This window comes from Carcharodon carcharias, chromosome 3, assembly GCF_017639515.1.
Source record: "Carcharodon carcharias isolate sCarCar2 chromosome 3, sCarCar2.pri, whole genome shotgun sequence".
Lineage (NCBI taxonomy): Eukaryota > Metazoa > Chordata > Chondrichthyes > Lamniformes > Lamnidae > Carcharodon > Carcharodon carcharias.
This window is the reverse complement of record NC_054469.1, coordinates 25,389,333-25,405,563: the sequence shown is the minus strand read 5'-3', so window position 1 is coordinate 25,405,563 and position 16,231 is coordinate 25,389,333. Positions and strand designations below refer to the sequence as shown.

The window sequence follows — 16,231 nt, the reverse complement described above, 5'->3', positions numbered from 1 at the left end:
AGATCATTCATCCTCTCTCTGCATTGGATGGCCAACCTCTTCTGTACAACATTGGCACTGATCACCACTGCCATTGCCTACCAAGCCAAAGTGATAATGTAGCTGCCCCTCTGGCCAGAGTGGGGGTAGAGGACATCACAGCAGGCCTCCATGGCATCCAGAAGGCGCTCAAGGGCTGCAGTCCTCTTGCCTTTCGGGGCCATGTCTTCTTTTCTGCAGTCTTGGGCTGGAAGCACTGAACACAGCTGTACTTTAAATTTGATGCCTGGTGTGATGAAACGGCGAGGTGATGGCGTGGTGTGTGAATGAGAGCCTGCCCGCCATAGAAATGGTGTGTTTCCCAGGAATGCATATGTAAAGCAGCAGGTTTGGAACGATACGGTGTGGAAACCCACCATCGCAGCCGGTGAGCAAAACATTGCTTAACCCGCCCGCCACCGCACTTAGTGTAAACCTGGGACGATTCTGCCCTATGTTTTGAGTTTTGAAAACACAGACCGATTGGGTACAGTTAGTACTTTGCCTGTTGTGAACAGCTGAAGGGACTTGCTGTTTGATACAATCTGCCAATCATTGGGATTGGGACATGCAACATATATACCTCGCATCACACCGGCAGTGAAATTCATATACCACACTGCTCATTTTATGTGATAGGCAGAGCGTTGATGCATTCTCCATGGCAATACCTCTACCAATCAGAGTCCACTCACCAACAGATCAGCACTCTCTTCTCATGCAGTATAAATTGTTGTTCTCCCATAACAGTTGGAAAATTCTTGTGAGCTATCCTGATGAGTGCAAGATGAAAAGCTTTGATAGCATGTCTCTTCTTTCAGCAACACTCAAGTTCTGCACTGCCAAACGACTGTTTGGAAAGGTAAAAGCAAAAAACTGCGAATGCTGGAAATCCAAAACAAAAACAAAAATACCTGGAAAAACTCAGCAGTTCTGGCAGCAACAACGGAGAGGAGCACAGTTAACATTTCGAGTCCGAATGACCCTTCAACAGAACTAAGTAAGAATAAAAAAGAGGTGAAATATAAGCTGGTTTAAGGGACAAATAGAGCTGGATAAAGGGTCAGTGATAGGTGGAGATAACCAAAAGATGTCACAGACAAAAGAACAAGAGGTGTTGACGGTAGTGATATTATCTGGGGAATGTGCTAATTAAGGATAGAAAGCAGGACAAACAAGGCACAGATAGCCCTAGTGGGGGTGAGGTGGGGTGAAGGAATCGAAAAAGGCTAAAAGGTAGAGATAAAACAATGGATGGAAAAACATTTAAAAATAATGGAAATAGGTGGGAAAAGAAAATTCTATATAAATTATTGGAAAAAAAATGGGGGGGGGGGGTGGAAATCGGAAAGGAGGTGGGGATGGAGGAGAGAGTTCATGATTTAAAATTGTTGAATTCAATATTCAGACCGGAAGGCTGTAAAGTGCCTAGTCGGAAGGTGAGGTGCTGTTCCTCCAGTTTGCGTTGAGCTTCACTGGAACAATGCAGCAAGCCAAGATGGACACGTGGGCATGAAAGCAGGGTGGAGTGTTGAAATGGCAAGCGACAGGGAGATCTGGGTAATGCTTGCGGACAGACCAAAGGTGTTCTGCAAAGCAGACCGAGTGATCGCTTTGCAGAACACCTTCGGTCTGTCCACAAGCATTCCCAGATCTCCCTGTCGATTGCCATTTCAACACTCCACCCTGCTCTCATGCCCACATGTCCATCCTTGGCCTGCTGCATTGTTCCAGTGAAGCTCAACGCAAACTGAAGGAACAGCACCTCACCTTCCGACTAGGCACTTTACAGCCTTCCGGACTGAATATTGAGTTCAACAATTTTAGATCATGAACTCTCTCCTCCATCCCCACCCCCTTTCTGATTTCCCCCCCTTTTTTCCCAATAATTTATATAGATTTTTCTTTTCCCACCTATTTCCATTATTTTCAAATGTATTTCTATCCATTGTTTTATCTCTACCTTTAAGCCTTTTTCAATTCCTTCACCCCACCTCACCCCCACTAGGGCTATCTGTACCTTGCTTGTCCTGCTTTCTACCATAAATTAGCAGATAATATCACCACCTTCAACACCTCTTTTTCCTTTTGTCTGTGACATCTTTTGGTTATTTCCACCTATCACTGGCCCTTTATCCAGCTCTACTTGTCCCACCCACCCTTAAACCAGCTTATATTTCACCGCTTTTCTATTTTTACTTAGTTCTGTTGAAGGGTCATTCGGACTCAAAACGTTAACTGTGCTCCTCTCTGCAGATGCTGCCAGACCTGCTGAGTTTTTCCAGGTATTTTTGTTTTTGTGACTATTTGGAAAGGACCTGGTTGTTCTTTGTTGCATTTGAGACAAGCATCTGACCAACGATGTAAAATCAAAACATCAGTTTTAAAAGTGCTTTTCAAAAAAAGTATTAAAATAATGGCAGTTGTCTTAAAAAAACGTATTAAGAGTTGGAAAATTGAGGTCATCTGAGTTTTTCCAGTTGGTCCGGCAGCATCTGTGGAGAGAGAAACAAAATTAATATTTTGAGTTTGTATGACTATTCTTCAGAGCGTGATGTCTTCAGAGTCATGCGGACTTGAAACGTTAACTCTGTTTCTCTCTCTTCAGTTGCTGCCAGACTCTCTGGGCTTTTCCAGCCTTTTTGTTTTTATTTCAAGTTTCCAGAATCTGCAGCATTTTGCTTTCATCTAAAGACAAAAATGTTGTCTAGAGAAGATGCAAATACAGAATGATCAACAGCTGCTATCCCAAAACACAAAGATGGAAAAACAAGTCTAAAACCAAAACCTGCAAAGAAAAGGAAACAAAATGGGTGTAGAAACTGCAGCCTGAAATTGGTCATCTAGAACTGGGTTTAATATTGTGCTTTTAGTAAGCCAGTTTGATGATCATTGATCCTTCTTTATAATATCAGGAGGGAAATGGGATCTTGGAGAGAAGAAATATTGCTGTTTGTTGATGATACATTTCTCCTACTCATGCAGTTACAAATGGAATGGCTAAGTAAATAACTGAATCAAAGAAGAAAGGAAAATCACGCTCCACAGTTTTAGTAACGATTGCATGAACTAGTTCCTATTAGATTATTTTGCCTACTGCTTTATTGAAAGCATTGAAGTTATTTATTTGAAGAGAGTACTGGTTGGTTGGCAAGTGGCATTGCCAATCAGCACTTGTTCCACATACAGTATAAATTGTTGTTTTCCTCCTTATATTGGTATTCTTGCGAGTGTCCTGATGAGTGCAAGATGGAAAGCTTAGTCATGTTTTTTTTCAGGAATACTCAAATTCTGTACTACCAAATGACTATAAGAGAATATCAGTGCACATGTGACTTCAACCCTGAAGTTACATTTTAGGTTGATCAGCTTTCAGTGGAAAGATAGATAGTTGAATGCTTTTTGCTTTACTATTAAGATAAATCTGTTAAAAATGCAATTCCTTGCATGAGGCAACAATTGCATTTGTAAGTGAGATATAATTTTTTTTGCAGATGATTAACTAATTCTGGTTTATTTGTAGTTCATAAGTCTTGAAATCATTTCTGTATTTATGGTCAATTATGTTGAGATAATTTATATGCATGACAAAATAAGTGACATTGTCTATGGATCTTTAAATGAGCAATGTAGGTTAATTTAATCTTTAAATGAATAGTGCAGGTGAATTTAATCTAGCTGAGAAGACTGCAATGTATTCATTAAAAGTGATGGAAATATTTATAATTTTATTTATACCAAATTGATAATATGTTTGAGTTATATTTGTATGATCATCATCTCAGGAATTAAGATATTAATGATTCTAACTCTGCACGTTTAGGCCTTCCTGACCCTCCTGAGGATCCAGAGGTCGTTAGAAAGAACCACCAATCTGTCACCCTCTCTTGGTTCACACCATTGAGCAATGGTAGTAGTGTTATACTAGGCTACCATGTTGAGATGAAGCCCGCTGACAGCGACTGCTGGTTGCCATGTAATACAAAAGTGATTGAAGAGATGGAGTTCACTGTTGATAATCTAATACCGGGCACTGGATACAGATTCCGTGTTTCAGCTCTGAACCGGGCTGGTGCCGGGGAACCTGTTCATTTACCACAGACGGTTCTGCTGGGTGAGAATTATGAATACAGACCCACTTAAGCAGCGCATGCACTTGCATGTACTTCACACTTTTACACTTAAACAGAGCTGCAACAGGGCTTTGGTTCTTTGCAAATCAAAATTGAGAAACTTATTCATTTAAATGAGAACTTCGAAATGCATGTTTGCTTCCTTCATCACACTTTCATACTCAGTGTACCATTATATAAGCATATGTACCTCCTAACATTTTAAATTGCAAGGACTTGAGACATAAAAGTTATTAACAATGATTAGTAGGTTTAGATTTGTAAGAAAATTATGGGATATTATATTTGTAAATGTTTTCACTTTCTTCAACAAACTGAATGTATATCTGCTAAACCATAACTACATTGTAAATATCTTAATTTAAAGTAGGTAACTGCCTGAGCTTTTCTCATGCACACAGATTTTACAGTGGCTTGTTGAGCTGAAAAATCTGTTTAGGTTTACCTCTACCATTTCATCTCTAGAAAAATACCTCTTCTGCTTTACTTTTTGCTTCTTGCTTAAAACAGGAGAAAAACACAAAAAAGTTTTCTAATTTTACTATACTTTTGCTAAATGTTGTAGTTAGATATTTTGTTTCAAACTGCAGTATCCCTATTCGGAACTCTGTTTAGGCTATTTTATATTTCATTAAGAATTAGGTTAATGGCTCAACACTGAATATATGGCACATCTTCCATTAATCATTTAGGATCTTTCATTGATATTTTCAGATTATGTCAATCTTATTTGACCTTTAAATGCCATAATTTTGATAGAGTTTGTGAAAAGTACTCATATGTCTACTTCTTTTTTCCACCAATTTTTTTGAAGAATGGTGACTTGTTGCTAAGGTACAGTTTTGTGATATTGGTCATTTATACATTTACTTAGCTAATGGCAGTATGCTACTCAATTGCAAAGGGCAGCAATCCGTCCAGTGCTGCCGTCACTTGATGTCCACACATGCATAATTCAACCAGAGGCTGCTAGATAGCTATCATAAATGGAAATCTTAGCTACCTCTCCCATCCCTAACCTATTCATTAATGAATAAGTGAATCCTTAAAAATAAGTTAAAAGAATTAAAAATTCTGGAGTATTTCTGACAACTTTTACCTTGAAAATGTGTAGGAAATAAAATGTAAACAAAATTGCATGAAAAATAACAGAAGAAGCTACATGAAATTGCTAGGGTAGGAGATATTGACATTTTTAAAAATACCTTTCATATTTCCAAAATTTTTATGTAAGAAAGCTGAATCTAAAGCAGTCAAAATAGAGTAAATTCTTTATGCAATAGAAATTTGCCTAGGTCAGGTTGTATTTCAAAATAATTCTGCCCATGAGCAGCTGTGACCTTTGTTTTCTTAGAATAAAGGCAGAACATAATGGAAATGCTCAGCAGGCCTGGCAGCATTACCACTAGCACCTATACAGTAATTTGCTATTATTCGGTAAAGTTGCTGCAAAATATAGTGAGGGTTACACCTTTAATGCACTCATATCCATTCCTTTTTGAAAGCTGATATGGACTTTGTTACCACCACTGTTCCTACAGGACATTGTCCTAATTACTTCTGCACAAAATAATTCTCTTAATCTCTCCCTACTTTCTTGTGATGATGATCTTAAACTTACGCTGTTTTAATACTAATTCACTGACCAGTGGAAATAGTTTTGCCCCAAATTAGTTTACCATGTGAGCGAGCTGAAGCTTGTTGAGCTGACAAACCAGTTTAGATTTACCTCTGCTATTTTATCTCTTGAAAAATACCTTTTCCACTTTGCTTTCTGCTTCTTTCTTAAAACGGGAGAAAATCACAAGCAAACACAAACCTCTCATAATGTTACGTACCTCTATCTTAAACATCTTTGTTCTAACAAGAATGCCAGTTTGTTTAGTTTCTCCATGTAACTAAAGCATAAAACATAACTTCTGATTCCTGGTCTTATCTTAGCGCATCTCTCCTACATCCTCCCAATAGCCTTGAATCCTTCCTAAACAGGCTCCCAAAAACTGAGCACAATATTCTAAGTGCAGTTTAACACTAATATACCTCTCCACCCCTACCTAAGCTCATCTGCTACTGAAACCCTCATCCATTCTTTGTTATCCCCAGACCTGACTATTCCATCGCTGTTCCAGCTGCACCCTCTGTAAATGTGTTTTTATTCATTCATGGGATGTGGGCATCGCTGCTAGGGCAGCATTTATTGTCCATCCCCAATTGCCTTTGAGAAGATGGTGGTGAGCTGACTTCTTGAACCACTGCAGTCCATGTGGTGTAGGTACACCCACAACATTGTTAGGAAGGGAGTTCCAGGATTTTGACCCAGCACGGAGCTGCCTCAGAGAGATTGAAGAGCTATGTGAAAAGAAAAGAGAATAAAAATTTAATAAAACATGTCCCCTCATGTGATTTTGCCACTTGAGCTCGGACATGTTTTTAATTCAAAAATAAAGTTTTTATTTAATGTTTATTTTCTTTAGGAAACCTCATCCCGCTCGTGGATAAGGTTTCCTAAAAAAATGTAAAGGCCGCTTGGCCTTTCTGCCTGCTCACCAACCGTTAGGTTGGATGGGCAGCGTAAATTTGAATTTAATTAGATTGTTAATGGCCTTAATAGGCCTTTTAATTATCGGCAGGCGTGCAACCAACTCTGGTGTGCGCCTGCTGAACGAAATATCACAAGACTGCGTGATGACATCGGGAAACACACCTGACACCATCGCACATCATTTTATGCTCGGGCGTGTTGGGTGCGTGCCCGTAGACCAAGCGTAAAATTCTGCCATTGGTGTCATATGCAGATTTTGAAATTCTATTTTTGCTTGCCAATCCAAACAATTTATATAAATGGTGAACAAAAGTAGTTCAAGCTCCAATTCTTGGTGGAATACTGCTCCCACAATTTTTTAATCCGAGTAATTACCTTTAGCTCCACTCTTTGTTTTTTGTTTTGTAGCCAGCTTGCTATCCAATTTGCTACTTCTCCTCTGACTCCACATATTCTGACTTTAGTCCTGAGTATACTGTGTAGTATCTTATTGAATGTCTTTTGGAACTCCAAATATATAATTTCTGCTCCAGTACCCTAATCTACCCGATCTGTTACCTCTTCAAGGAATTCAATGAGATTGGTCAAGAATGACCTTCCCTTTTGGAATCCATGCGTACTATTCTATATTATATTTTCAGATTGGAGATGTTTTTCTATTACACCTTTGATGAAGGAGACCATTATCTTTCCTTCCACTATAGTAAGCCAACTGGTCTTTAGTTCCCTGGACTTGTTCTATTTGCGTTTTTATGTCTAGGAATCCTATTAGTTGTCTGCCAGTGCACTGGCACTAAGTGTAGTATTCCCTTTCTACCAAATTATTTTATGGGGGAATTTAGTGGAGCTCACTGGAATGGGCATGACGGTGGGAGTACCTGCATGAGTGTGGGGAAAACTGCCCCAAATAAGTTGGGGGTGGGAAGGATCAGAATCCTGCCTGCTGGAGGCAGGATGTCAATAGGCTCATTAGTTAGGTTCATTAATGAGTCATGACATCAATTATCCCTGAGCACACTGGAATTTAGTGGCTCAGAGATTCATTGGGACTCACATGGCTCTCCTGTGCCTCCTGAAGGCCACACAGCAAACCCTGTCTCGTTTTTTCCTGTGACTTGGTAAGGATGGACCTTTGTTGACAGGCACTCAGTGCTCGATCAAGGGACGCAGCAGAAAGAAAGGTGAGGGGTGCTGCTGAAAGCCATCCTTTGCCTCCGACCACCTGCCACCCCACCCCTCTCCAATGTCCCGCCATCCAGCCCTTGCTCACCTGTGCCAAGGGTTCCAGTGGGCATCTTTGGCCTGGGCCTTGAAGAATTACCTGGAGCAGTCACCATTCCTGGTGGCACTGTTGGCAATGGTGAGATGACATCCTTTTATTGATCGGCATCTCTCGGGTGGGATTTCTGCGTCACTGGGATTTGATTGTGAAGAGGGCCTGACGCTGGACTGTTAATGCGTCAGACCTTGCCACAGAAGCGACACCAGGTTTTCCAACTGGTTGGGGGAGCCCTGTCTCTAGAACTGGCTCCCAGCTTCTATATGCAATGAATAAACTTGATACTTAGTGACCTACATTGGTCCCAGTCCAGCAATGTCTCAATTTGAAATTTTCCTCCTTTAGATCCTTCCATGGTCTCTTCCCTCTAGGTCACTCTGCCCTTTTGTGCATTAGAAATTTGGTTAACTCTACAGCGTTCATCTGCCCAGGTTATAATCTTTATAAATCCTTCCCTAAACCTCTTTGCCTCTCTCACCTCCTTTAAGATGCTTCTAAAGTAAGAGGGAAATCTCTCCACTGTTTGAAGTCATATCTAGCACGAAGGAAGATGGTTGTGGTTGCTGGAGATTAATCACCTCAGTTCCAGGACATCACTGCAGGAGCCCCTCAGGGTAGTGTCCTCAGCCCAACCATCTTCAGCTGCCTCATCAATGACCTCCTTTCCATCAGAAGGTCAGAAGAGGGGATTGCATCATGTTCAGCACCACACGCAACTCCTCAGTTACTGAAGCAGTCCATGCCCAAATGCAGCAAGACCTGGACAATATCCAGGCTTGGGCTGACAAGTGGCAAGTAACATTCACACCACACAAGTGCCAGGCAATGACCATCGCCAACAATGGAGAATCTAACCATGATCCCTTGACATTCAATGACATTACCATTGCTGAATCCCCCACTATCAACAGCCTGGGGGTTGTTGACCATAAACTGAACTGGGCTAGCCATATAAATGTTGTGGCTACAAGAGCAGGTCAGAAGCTAGGACTCCTGCAATGAATAACTCACCTCCTGACTCCCCAAAGTCTGTTCACCATCTGCAAGACACAAGTCAGGAGTGTGATGGAGTACTGTCCAGTTGCCTGGATGAGTGTAGCTACAACAACATCCAAGAAGCTTGACACCCTCAAGTACAAAGCAGCCAGCTTGATTGGCATCCCATCCGCAAACATTCACTCCCTACGCCACCAGCACACAGTGGCAGCAGTGTGTACCATCAACAAAATGTACTGCAGGAACTCACCAAGTCTCGTTAGACAGCACCTTCCAAACCCACAACCGCTACCGTCTAGAAGGTCAAGGGCTGCAAACACATGGGAACTCCACCACTTGGAAGTTCCACTCCAACACACTCACCATCCTGACTTGGAAATATATCAGCATTTCTTCACTGTCACTGGGTCAAAATCCTGGAACTCCCTAAGAGCACTGTGAATGTACCTACACCACATGGACTGCAGCGGTTCAAGAAGGCAGCTCACTACCACCTCAACGGCATTCAGGGATGGGCAATAAATGCTGGCCTAGCCAGCAATGTCCACATCCTATGAATAAATATTTTTAAAAAGCCCATCTTCTGACTATGCGTTTGACCCTCTGTCCTAATACCTGTTTATGTGGTTCAGTTTCAATTTATTTTTGATAATAGCTCTTGTGAATCACCTTGGGATATTTTACTATGTCAGTCCAAGTTGTCATCCAGTAGCACACACAAGTCTTCAGAAACATGGAAGCTGCTATCTTCAAACTCTTGTCAGTTTTACTACGTATGGGGCAGGATTTGAGGTTGTCGGATCCGGGAGCAGCCGGGAAATGGCCCGCCACCCGCAATCGACTCCCTTCTGTGATTTAATGTTGGCTGGTCAATTAACAGCTGAAAGGCTCAGTGCTGCCAGGGTGGGGGCGGGAGGAGGGCAAACGCTGAAGTCAGTGCGGGCGCAGGGGAGCGTGCAATACAATTTCCCTGAAGGCAGAGAGCTGAAGAATTTTAAACCCTTAAATAAAGATTCCAAAATCCCGAAAAAAAATTCCATCCATAAGAATCACTCACCTAAATGTGTTGATGATAAAAATTCTGCCCAAACATTTTTATTTTTTAAAAATTAATATCAGAAACCTCATCCCGCCCTTGGATGAGGTTTCCTCAAAAATCCAACGGCCGCCAGATTCGTCCACCCGCCAACCATAACGTTGGACGGGCAGCGAAAAATGGCAGTTAATTATTTGGTTAATGTCCTTAATAGGCCTCTTAATTGTTGGCGGGTGTGCTGCCAACTCTCGTATGTTCCAGCCGACCGAAATAGCGCTCAAGTGCACGATGATGTCAAGATGTTCACCCAATGTCGTTGCGCGCTATTTCACGCTCAGTGTTCTGACTCAAATTTGAATGGTGCAAGAGATAATTTACACCGTGCGTAGTAATTCATCTCTGAGACTTTATTTTAATCTATTTTGCAGAGGCTCCTGTGGCTGTCACCATTCCTCTTTCTAACATTACTATAAAGAATGGAGAATCTGGCAAACTGGAATGTGAATTTTCCACTGAATGTATTAATGTGATATGGCTCAAGAATGATCAGCACATTGAAGCAAGCAGCAAATATGAGATTATTTCTGACAAAAAGAAATACTATCTGATTATTCACAATTGCAGTGCTGAGGATGAAGGGAGGTACACCTGTATGGTGTCCTCAGATATAAAAACATCTGCTGAAGTCTGTTTGGATGGTAAATCATAATTTTTCTCTATTTGTTGCAATATACTAACATTTTTCAATCAGTTTCACAGTGAAGCATTTTAAAATCTTACCTAGTAGAAAATCTTCATGAACATAAACCTTCACAGTGGGTATGGTAGTGTAGTGTTTACAATGCTGAACTAACAACCCTTTGATGTTGTAAGTTCAAAATATCACCATGGCAGAATATGAAATTTAATTCAAAAATTCTTATCATTTATGAGTTGGCTCCTTAAAAAGACAATGAAGGCAGCTGAATTGTTGTTAAAAACCCAACTGGTCCACTGATATCTTTCAGGGAAGGAAACTGTCACCCTTACACAGAATGACCTCCATGTGACTGCAGTCCAAAGCATGTAGTTGGTTCTTAATGCCCTAGGCTTAATAAGTCTCTTGTTGTACAATTTAACATTGTTATCATTACACAAGGTCTCACTAGTGCCACCCATATAAGAGCAAAGACAAATTTAAGATTCTCTCATTTCTATTGTATATTTTTTCTGTTTTTATCATGTTGCAAAAAGTTATTAATAAACTACAGATGAGATTAAAATCATCAACATATAAGGGCTGAGTGGCCAACTCCTGCTCCTAATTCGTATGTTCGTATAAGTGACACAGCAATCTTACATCTTCATAACTTGGATTTAAATGAAGCCCAAACCTGAGGGCATGAAAGCTTTCTTACTCTAGCAGCAGTAAGGTGTAAAGTAAGATTTTGACTTGACTAAGATCTGGTCTTGACCCATGTTTTGGAAGTCCTACAGCACAAGGTTGAAAATAATTTAGAATAAAATGGTAGTCCTACTCACAGAAACTGCTATAAAACAATGGAACAGTAGGAATTGGTTGTTTGAAGTTGGTGGGAATATGAATTTTCAAGTAGGTTTACAGAACGTAAACCCTTCACCTCATCTAATGCTGGAATGCTTGGTGCTGTGCCTGGAAGCAAAAAGTAGGAAAAGTTTCAGTTGCTAATTCAGACAGTTAAAAACACAAAATTCCCCAAAAGTAAATCAAGCAAAAACTAGTTTTCACCCTGAAAAAATTCAGTATTGTGTTTATCTATATAGTCACTATTTAAAAGAAAACAAAAATCTTTATAGCAGAGCATTGTTTTTGTATCTTCACGCTCATTCCCTGGAGATTCATGTGAAGTAATTGAAGCTGATGAAAGGTCTGATAGAAGACAATGTGAGCGCTGATTTCATTGTTGTATCCACCCACAAACCAGTCAATAGTTAGCTGAAACAGCAGGACGAATGCTCTTACAACTCAAACACTGAAAGAGGGCCACCTACATCTTTAAGTTGTAACCCTCGCACCTAATACCAACACAAATATCAGAGCCAGAGCTCTGGGGCAAGATTTTGAGCCTCCACTAGGGCCAGGAATAGAGGTGGCAGCTAAATATAGCCCTGCTCCCTGACCCACCTCTGGGCAATTTTTGCAGAGGTGGGATGGGACGATAGAGGTACCCACCTGCACAAAGCAGACAGCTGACATGACTCATTAAGTGCCTGTTGAAGCCAATTAAAGGAGGCTGACTGAGATTTCCAGTTGGCTTCCAGATTCCCATAGATCGCAGGAAACAGTTTAGGTGCTTGGAGGCAGTCACCCGGCAGCAGGCTGAGGACCCAGTGTTCCATGCGGGCCTAGAAACCCTCCCTTGCTGCCTGGGTGTAGGAGGAACCATATGCAAACCTGTAGAAAGCCTCCCTCCCACCACCCCCACCATCATCCCCCCACAATGGTGTTCTAGCTCCAAAACCATTTTGTAAATTAAGATTTTAAAAAGTTGGAGAGGCTGCCTCCATCTTAAAGTGCCCTCTCCCTTACCCTCTGTTGGAGCTTGCTGCTTCTTTCAAGCTGGAATCTTTCCAGCTTCAAGAGCCTACCTTCCCTTCATTAATTGGTTGGAAAACCCATCTCCAGGCCAAATCAGGGGTCACTGCCAAGAAAATCATAATGAGTGACTGTTCCCCCCAGCACCAGGAAATAGTCCCGACTTCTGTTTCTCACCCATGGTGAACTGCAGGCACAGTTTGAAAAATTGAATTATGATATTATTGCTATAACAGAGACCTGGCACAAAGAAGGGCAGGACTGGGCATTATATATTCCTGGGTGTTTAGGAGAGTCAGGAAAGGAAGAAAAATGGGGTGGAGGCGTGATGGTGGTGACAATATCGATTAAAGATGACATTACAGTACTGGAGAGAGAGGATGTTCGAGAGGGGTCAAGGACGGAATCTCTCTGGTTAGAGGTAAGGAATGAAAAAGGTGCAATAACATTGATTGGTGTAGTATAGACCACGAACCAGTAGAAGGGATGTGGAGAAACAAATTTGCAAAGAAATTACAGAGATGTGCAAGAACTATAGAGTAATCATAATGGGGTACTTCAATTATCCAAATATATGCTAGGATAGGAATTGTATAAAGGGACAAGAGGGGCAAGAGTTCCTTGGATGTGTTCAAGATAATTTTCTGTAGCAGCATGTTTCCAGTCCAACGAGAGGACATGGACTTTTGGACCTGGTTCTGGGGAATGAGTTGACCCAAGTGGTTTAAATATCAGTGGGAGAACCTCTAGGGGACAGTGACCATTGTATCATAAGTTTTAGGTTAATCATTGAAAAAGATAGGGCACAATCCAGAGCAGGGGTAATTAATTGGGGGAAAGCCAACTTCGATGGGATGAGAATACATTTGAGTCAAGTGAGTTGGAATCAAATGTTGGCAGAAAAGACGGTGGCTGAACAATGGGCCACCTTCAAAGAAAAACTATTGCTGGCAATGTCAATGTATATTCTCTTGAAGGGGAAAGGCAGGATAAATAAATCCAGAGCTCTTTGAATGACAAGAGAGATAGAAGTAAAGATGAAAATGAAGAAGTGCGTGTACAACAGATGTCAGGTAGAAAATACAATTGAGAATGAGGCTGAATATAGAAGGACCAGAAGGGAAGTGAAGAAGCTAATAAGAAAAGCAAGGAGAGGGCATGAAAAGAGGCTGGCAGTGAATATAGAAGGAAATCCCAAGGTCTTCTATAAGCATGTAAATAATAAAAGGGTGATAAAAGAAAGAGTAGGGCCGATTAGGGACAGAAAAGGGGACTTGCATTTGGAGGCTGGAGAAATAGCGGAGGTGTTGAACAAGTACTTTTCATCTGTCTTTACAAAGGAATAAAATGCTACCCAGGCCAAGGTGAGAGAGGAGGTAACTGGTACACTAGAAGAACTTAAAATTGAGAGGAAGGAGGTGCTGGAAAGGCTATCTTTACTTAAAATAGGGAAAATACTAGGACCAGATGAGATGCATCCAAGGGCACTGAGAGAAGTGAGAGTGGAAGTGCAGAGGCACTTCCAATGTTCCTTAGACACAGGGGAGGTGCCAGAGGACTGGAGAATTGTGAATGTTATACCTCTGTTTAAAGAGGGGTACAAGCATAAAGCTGGCAACTACAGACCAGTAAGTTTGACCTGACTGGTAGAGAAACTTCTGGAAGCTATAATACGGGATAAAATCAATTGTCACTCAGATAAGTGCAGGTTAATTAAGGAAAGCTAGCATAGATTCATTAAGGGGAAGAGCATATTTAACCAACTTGCTGGAGTTTTTTGAGGAGGTAACAGAGAAAGTTGATAAGGGAAATGCTGTTGATGTGGAGTATATGGATTTTTAAAAGGCATTTGATACAGTGCCACACAACAGACTTGTGAGCAAAGTTCTAGGTAGTAGTTACTTGGATACGAAATTGGCTGAGTGACAGGAAACAAAGTAGTGATAAATGGTTGTTTTTCAGACTGGAGGAACGTTTGTAGTGGAATTCCCCAGGGGTCATTGTTGGGACCCTTGCTCTTCCTAATATATATTAATGACCTAGACTGGTGTGCAGGGGAGGGCATGATTTCAAAATTTGCAGAGGACACAAAGATTAGAAATGATGTCAACTGTGATGAAGATCGTCTTGAACTTCAAAAGGGCATAGACAAGTTGGTGGATTGGGCAGACAAGGGGCAGATGAAGTTCAATGCAGAGAAGTGTGAGGTGATTCATTTTGGCAGGAAAAATATGGTGATAAAGTATAAAATAAAGGGAGAGCCTCCAAAGGAGATGCAGGAACAGAGGGACCTTGATGTATATGGACATAAGTCATTGAAGTTGGCAGGGCGTGTTGAGAGAGCAGTTAATAAAACATATAGTATCTTAGGTTTTATTAATAGGGCCACTGAGTACCAGAGTAAGGAGGTCATGTTGAACTTTTATAAGGCACTAGCTAGGCCTCATCTGGAGTACTGCCCCCCAGTTCTGGATGCCATACTTGAGGAAGGATGTGAAGGCATTGGAGAGAGTGCAGAGCAGATTCACAAGAATGATTTCAGGCATAAAGAACCATGAGGATAGATTGGAGAGGCTGGGACTCTTCCTTGGAGAAAAGAAGACTGAGAAGAGACTTGATAGAGGTATTCAAGATCCTGGGGGATATGGACAAGGTAAATAGTGAGAAACTGTTCCCGCTCATGAGAACATCAAGAGCTAGAGGGCATAGGTTCAAAACAATAGGCAAAAGGAGTAAATATGATGTGAGGAAAACTTTTTTTTCATCCAGAGGGTGTTTAGAGTCTGCAAAAATTCCTGAAAGGGTGGTGGAGGCAGGCTTGATCAAGGTATTCAAAAAGGAATTGGATTGTTACCTGAAAAGAAAGTATGTGCAAGGTTACGAAGATAAGGCAGGGGAGTGGGACTAGGTGGAATGCTCTTTCAGAGAGCCAGTGCAGATTTGATGGACTGAATGGCCTCCTCTGCACTGTAAATACTGTGAAATCCCATCATTGGTCTCAGTTCATTAGGTCTTTTTTTTTATTCATTCATGAGATGTGGGCGTTGCCAACATTTCTTGCCCATCCCTGATTGTCCTTGAGAAGGTTGTGGTGAGCTGCCTTCTTGAACCGCTGCAGTCTGTATGGTGTAGGTACACCCACAGTGCTGTTAGGGAGGGAGTTCCAGGATTTTGACCCAGCGACAGTGAAGGAATGGTGATATATTTCCAAGTCAGGATGGTGAGTGACTTGGAAGGGAAGTTCCAGGTGTTGGTGTTCCCATGTATCTGCTGCTCTTGACCATTAAGATGGTAGCTATCGTAGGTCTGGAAGGTGCTCCCTAAGGAGCCTTGGTCAGTTCCTGCAGATTGTAGATGGTTCACACTGCTGCCACTGTATGTCGGTTGTGGAGAGTGTGAATGTTTGTAGATGGGGTGCCAATCAGGTGGGATGCTTTGTCCTGGATAGTGTCAAGCTTCTTAAGTGTTGTTGGAGCTGCACTCATCCAGGCAAGTGGAGAGTATTCCATCCCTGACATGTGCCTTGTAGATGGTGAACAGGCTTTGGGGAGTCAGGAGGTGAGTTAGGTGCTGCAGGATTCCCAGCCTTTGACCTGTTCTTGTAGCCACAGTATTTAAATAGCTAGTATAGTTCAGTTTCTGGTCAATGGTAAACCCCAGCATGTTGATAGTG

The 16,231-nt window shown here is 41.5% G+C and overlaps 1 protein-coding gene across 6 annotated transcripts in view; it reads left to right on the top strand.

Annotated features, from left to right (window-relative positions):
• The window catches only part of obscnb (obscurin, cytoskeletal calmodulin and titin-interacting RhoGEF b), a 625,157-nt gene that overhangs the window by 491,565 nt on the left and 117,361 nt on the right, over positions 1 to 16,231 (top strand). For 5 of the 6 annotated variants that reach the window (XM_041184481.1, XM_041184479.1, XM_041184482.1 and 2 more), the window contains 2 exons: positions 3,842 to 4,132; positions 10,433 to 10,702. In XM_041184481.1, the coding sequence (XP_041040415.1) occupies positions 3,842 to 4,132; positions 10,433 to 10,702 (561 nt within the window). The remainder of the gene's footprint in view (positions 1 to 3,841; positions 4,133 to 10,432; positions 10,703 to 16,231) is intronic. The other variant, XM_041184480.1, reaches the window with a different exon arrangement.